This window comes from Drosophila miranda (genome assembly GCF_003369915.1).
Source record: "Drosophila miranda strain MSH22 chromosome Y unlocalized genomic scaffold, D.miranda_PacBio2.1 Contig_Y1_pilon, whole genome shotgun sequence".
Taxonomy (NCBI): Eukaryota; Metazoa; Arthropoda; class Insecta; order Diptera; family Drosophilidae; genus Drosophila; species Drosophila miranda.
This window is the reverse complement of record NW_022881603.1, coordinates 14,913,161-14,918,690: the sequence shown is the minus strand read 5'-3', so window position 1 is coordinate 14,918,690 and position 5,530 is coordinate 14,913,161. Positions and strand designations below refer to the sequence as shown.

The following is a 5,530-nucleotide window of genomic DNA, read 5'->3' as shown; positions in this document are numbered from 1 at the left end:
CTGTCTGTCCGTCTGTCCGTCCGTCCGTCCGTCCGTCCGTCCGTCCGTCCGTCCGTCCGTCCGTCCGTCCGTCCGTCCGTCCGTCCCCTTCAGCGCCTAGTGCTCAAAGACTATAAGAGCTAGAGCAACGATGTTTTGGATCCAGACTTCTGTGATATGTCACTGCTACAAAAATATTTCAAAACTTCGCCCCGCCCACTTCCGCCCCCACAAAGGACGAAAATCTGTGGCATCCACATTTTTAAAGATACGATAAAACCAAAAACGCAGAATCGGTGAGGATGACCATATCTTCTACAGTGCAAAATCTGAACCAGATCGTATAATGATTATAGCCAGAATCAAGAAAACAATTTCATTCTTTCTCGCTCTGTCTCTCTCTAACACACAGGTTTCATGGTCGGTTTTGTCAATTGCAAAATATGAGTTCAAGGATCTCAGAACCTATAAGAGCCAGAGCAACCAAATTTGGTATCCACACTCCTGTGATATCGGACCTTGACCGTTTCGTGTCCAAATTTCGCCACACCCCCTTCCGCCCCCGCAAAGGACGAAAATCTAAGGCATCCACAAATCTCAGAGACTATTAAGGCTAGAGTAACCAAATTTGGTATCCGCACTTCTGTTAGATCTCACTATAAAACGTATATCTCAGAATTTCGCCCCACCCCCTTCCGCCCCCACAAAAGACGAAAATCTGTTGCCTCCACAATATTGCACATTCGAAAAAACTAAAAACGCAGAATCATAGATAATGACCATATCTATCAGATTGCTGAATCTGGATCAGATCGGATCATTTGTGTAGCCAAAAGCAAGAAATCAATTTTCAGTGGCTACGCAGCGCCCGATGACACGCTCAGACTGATTTTCTGTCTCTCTCGCACGCACTCTTTGTCGTGTGGTTCAATATTAGCGGCGTCTGCCGCAGGAGAGCCATACTGACTTAGTATCGGGGATAACTGTAGAGTTGCGGTGTCCGCAGCAACTCACAACGTTCCACCTCGTTTTTTTTTTTTTTGGAGAGATTAGGATCGGGCGTAACTACCAGAATCAAACGAAAGGCGCAGGATTGTACTCACGCAGTCATGCTCCTCCATCGGCGAAAGATCGATCTCCCGGCGACTCTGAAATAGAACATTATCCTTCCTTTCGTTTACATTACTATTTTTCGCAACCTTTGACTTTTCTCATACGGAGTTAGTCCTAGAACCATTAAATTTCTGTTTTTCCTTTTCTTCTCGGTACTTCTTAGGTTTCTCACAATTTCCTTTATCTATTTTCCATACTTTATATAAATTCTTAATACGAACGGGCTATACTAATAATTAAAGCTAAATATTAGGAACTTCATTGGTCTGTTTTGGAACTGATAATTGGGAAACTGGCATCTGGTCTCCAAAAAAAACCGTAACTATTAATTTTAATTATTCTAACCACGGACCGAGATCTTTTTATATGTCGACGAAACTCTATTAATACAAGGCTAATACAAGCGGGAACGGTATATTGAGTTTTCTTTCGGTATTTCTATCAATGTTTATGAATATTTTAAATGTGGCGCGGCTCGTACGTGCCTTGTTTTGTCGGCACACACTCCTCGTCGGGCGACTTGTGCGCCGGCTGGGGACGGGGAGCGGCCAACGGGACGAGAATCTCAGCCCACGAGCAGTGGGCGCAGTGGATCGCTCGTTGATGCGGCACGTGGAATCTACGGGCCCCTCGGCGGATCCAGAATAAATGATGAATCAGAGTGCTGACGCCTGCGATTTCCAGGCGGGTTTAAGAACTCCACTTTGCTGGTCACTCTTTGGTGCCGCAAACGTGGGGGTGCCTTGCGGCGCCTTGGCACGGGTCGCGCTAGGCTGGGGCGCGCAAGGCGGCGTCTTTTCGAAGAGCTGGTCCGCAATTTCCGCAGGAAATCTTTTGCTGCGCAAAAATACGAGTTAACTCTATTACATTTTCGTCCGGAGAATGAGGATCGACATTTATCTTACCGCAGTGGCAGCGGAATCCGTGGATGTTCACAGATTAATCCAGCCTCTGGCGTTCCTCTGGGTTGGAACGCCCACAGAAGAGGTTGTTCCAGCAGAAACGGCTACACTTATACACCTTCCGGCACTGTACACACTTTTTACTTTAGGTAGTGTAATTCGGCGCGGATGGCAAACTTTTCACTGTTTAAAAAACACGTCTTGTTGGCTTGATTGTCGCACAGGAAAAGATCGAAGCCGGAAACTTGATCTGGCCGCTTGTCATTTGCATGCACTCTTGCATGGGGAGGTTACGCCCTCTAGGTTGTCAAAATTGAGCAACCCTGACCTCGGCTGACTTCTACACTTGTCCGTTCTGCGGTCAGCTGTCCATGCAGCTGATCAGCAAGGCGCCTTCCAACACATACTGAGTCGATTCATGACCCCTACAACTTTAAGGTTGTTCCCCTTGAGTTCCACGTAGATCAGCAGCCTGCCGCGGACCTCGCTGATGTCCGCTCCGCACATCGGTGGCATCGCTCCTGGCACTCATGATGCACATTCAGGTTGCAGTCTAAAGGGGTGACATGAGAGCCATTAGAGTTGTCTCACCACCTGACAAACGCCCACTCACTCTAGCACTTCACTCCCTGATGGGCCACGCCGTGGAGCAGCAAGCCGCACTCATCGCAGAAAGTGGGCGTGGTGTAGGTGGTGGAGTTCCAGCCGTGCTTCACCTTGGCGCAGTCCGCATCGAAGTCCGTGTCCTTGCCGGGGCACTTGAACTCGACAGACTTGCAGCACTTCTGGTGGATGTTGAAGCGGCACTCTGCTTGGGATGCAAGTGCAACTCAATTAACAACGTTTTCTGCATTTCGGGAAAACAGCTTAACCCACCCTCGCACTGAAAACCAGGCTTTCCAAAGCCCCTAATCCCGTCCAACGTAGTCCACAAATGCAACACGAATGCGAGGCGGAAAACACCGAAAAAGAACAGCGAAAACAAAGAAAATTGTGTCAACCAGCAGCGCGCTAATTAAATTAAAGTGCAGTGTGGAAATTTGCGGAAAAACTAACCGGCCTCGGGGCCCCGAGGCATTGAATACCCTAGCAGAGGAAACTGTACTTTGGGATAGCTATAGGATACTAGGCACTACTACTAGGATCATCACTACTAGCACCTTCTGCAAGGGTATTTAAAGGGACTACAAAATACAGGTCCCCTGTCTTTGCGCCGCTCACCAGATGAAGTCCTTGCACTGGCCACAGTAGGTGGGCTGCTTGAAGAAGCGCATCCCGAACCGATGCCCATTCACAATCTCCTGACCCTCGCCTCGGCAACAATCTCCAGCAGATTGCTTGGTCCCTTGCCGGCAGGTGCCGCGCCCGCACCTACTGGCAGAGCGGCAACAGGTCCTGACGGCAGCACAGTGGCCCCTGGGGTGGCAACAGCAGCGTCAGCCATTGACAAGGATGCAGCAACGAGGCAAGACAACGAAAAAAGGGACTGCTAATCTGGTTGAGAACCGCGCGACGTGGAGACCGTCCAGCAACTGACCCGCGTGGTCAAGAGGAGACCCAGACCAAGCGTCGGGGCAGCCAACAAAGTTCCCCCCACAAATGTTTAGGGCCAGACAACGGAAGCCCCAAAGAAGACCTAAGAAATGAACCCATATGAGAGAACTATTAATCCTTGGGCAATGTATCCGTTAAAGACTTTTATGATGGCTGTCTTGGTTTATAACCAGTCACGACTCTTAACTTCTACAAGGGTAGCGAAGTTAGAATATACATCAATGCATTATAGGAATTGTTGATTGCCTACCAAATAGAAATCCATGACATACTTTTCTCTGATATTTTGTATTTCAGGGGTGATTTCGAAGGTTAGATTGGTGTTACGATGCTCTGTTTTAGCAACGTTGCACGTAGGACATTCATTGATAATATTTTGGATCAACTTTTGATAATCGGGGTAGTAGAATTTTCCTTTAAACCAATTAGTGGTCTTTTCGATACCTGGGTGAAGTAGCTCTTTATGATTCTTCAATATTTGTTCTTTGAATTCGGAGTAGTTCGGAATATTTATGAGTTTGGTACTGGACTTAATCAGTTTAGTGAAGTGATTTGGACTGATTATCTCCAGGAATGCCCTTTGGAACAGTGGGAAGTCCGCTTCGTTATGGAAATATAGTGCACTCTTTTTGGTACACACATATTCCTTTATTATATCTTTTGCTAATGATTCTGTCATTTCGGTATATGTGATTTTTATCAGTATCTTGTGGAAATAGTGCGATGTTTCTACCTTATCCTCATTACCTTTAATCAGTTCTATTTGCCTATTATAGTAATTGATTGGTCTCTCTGTAAGTGGAATATAATTTGTATTATCTTCTTGAGCGCTATGGACCGATGCACAATCACTATTAATGGTTTCCCCGAGTAGGTTTTCGTTAATCTTTACTCTTGATAGCGCATCGGCTACATGGTTCTCCTTTCCTGGTAAATATTTTATTTTGAAGTCAAATTCATTTAATTTGATCTTCCATCGTTGTAGCTTCATATTTGGTTCCTTGAGGTTATTCAACCAAATCAAGGGTTTGTGATCACTTAATATCTCAAACGTTCTACCAAACAGGTATGATCTGAAATACTTAGTTGCCCAAACTATAGCTAGTAATTCCTTTTCTATTGCTGAATAATTGATTTCATGTTCGTTTAAGGTTCTACTTGCATAGCAGATTGGTTTGTGGTCTTGCGACAACACTGCTCCTAATGCAATGTTACTTGCATCGGTTGTTACCGTGAACATTCTGTTGAAATCTGGGAATGCGAGGATGGGGTCTGAGGTGATAAGTACTTTCAATTTTTCGAAGGCCTCGACGTATTTTTCCTCTGTTGGGTCTATGACTGCTCGTTTCTTTAATTTGCGTGTCATAGGTTTTGCTATATTAGCGAAGTTGGGAATGAATTTCCTATAGAATCCACATAAACCTATGAATGATTTTATTTTTGTGGTTGTATTGGGTATTGGGAAGTTTATTATGGCAGATATTTTCTTTGGATTAGGAACTATGCCGTTAGTTGTTACTACATGGCCTAGGAATTCCGTTTCTTTCTTCAGGAATTCACACTTATCCATTTGTAGCTTTAAGTTGGCGTCTCTCAACTTTCCAAATACTCTCCTTAGTGACAACACGTGTTCTTCCAATGAAGTGGAAAATATAATGATGTCGTCTAAGTATACGAGGCAATCTTTGAAAATTAACTCTTCTAGCAGATTGTTCATACATCTTTGGAAGATAGCGGGGGCAGTGGTTAGCCCAAAGGGCATACGAGTGAACTCGTAATGACCATGCTTCGTGGAGAAAGCTGTTTTTGGGATTGAGCTAGGTTCCATAGGAATTTGATGGAATCCCTTAGCTAAATCGATTGTTGTGAAATATTGGCACCTACCTAGTTTATCTAGTATTTCGTCCATTCTGGGTGTAGGAAATTTATCCTTTATTGTCACCTCGTTTAGACTTCTATAATCTACTACCATACGATATTTC

At 45.0% G+C, this 5,530-nt stretch overlaps 1 protein-coding gene across 1 annotated transcript; it reads right to left on the bottom strand.

The window, feature by feature from the left end:
- Positions 1–2,607: 2,607 nt before the first annotated feature.
- On the bottom strand, positions 2,608–3,315 carry LOC117190734 (protein kinase C, eye isozyme-like). Its single transcript, XM_033395798.1, has 3 exons — positions 3,216–3,315; positions 2,871–2,902; positions 2,608–2,802 (listed from the first exon to the last, which is right to left on the bottom strand). Exons 1-3 carry the CDS (start codon positions 3,266–3,268, stop codon positions 2,609–2,611), a joined length of 279 nt encoding a protein of 92 aa, XP_033251689.1. The 5' UTR covers positions 3,269–3,315; the 3' UTR covers position 2,608.
- Positions 3,316–5,530: the final 2,215 nt, after the last annotated feature.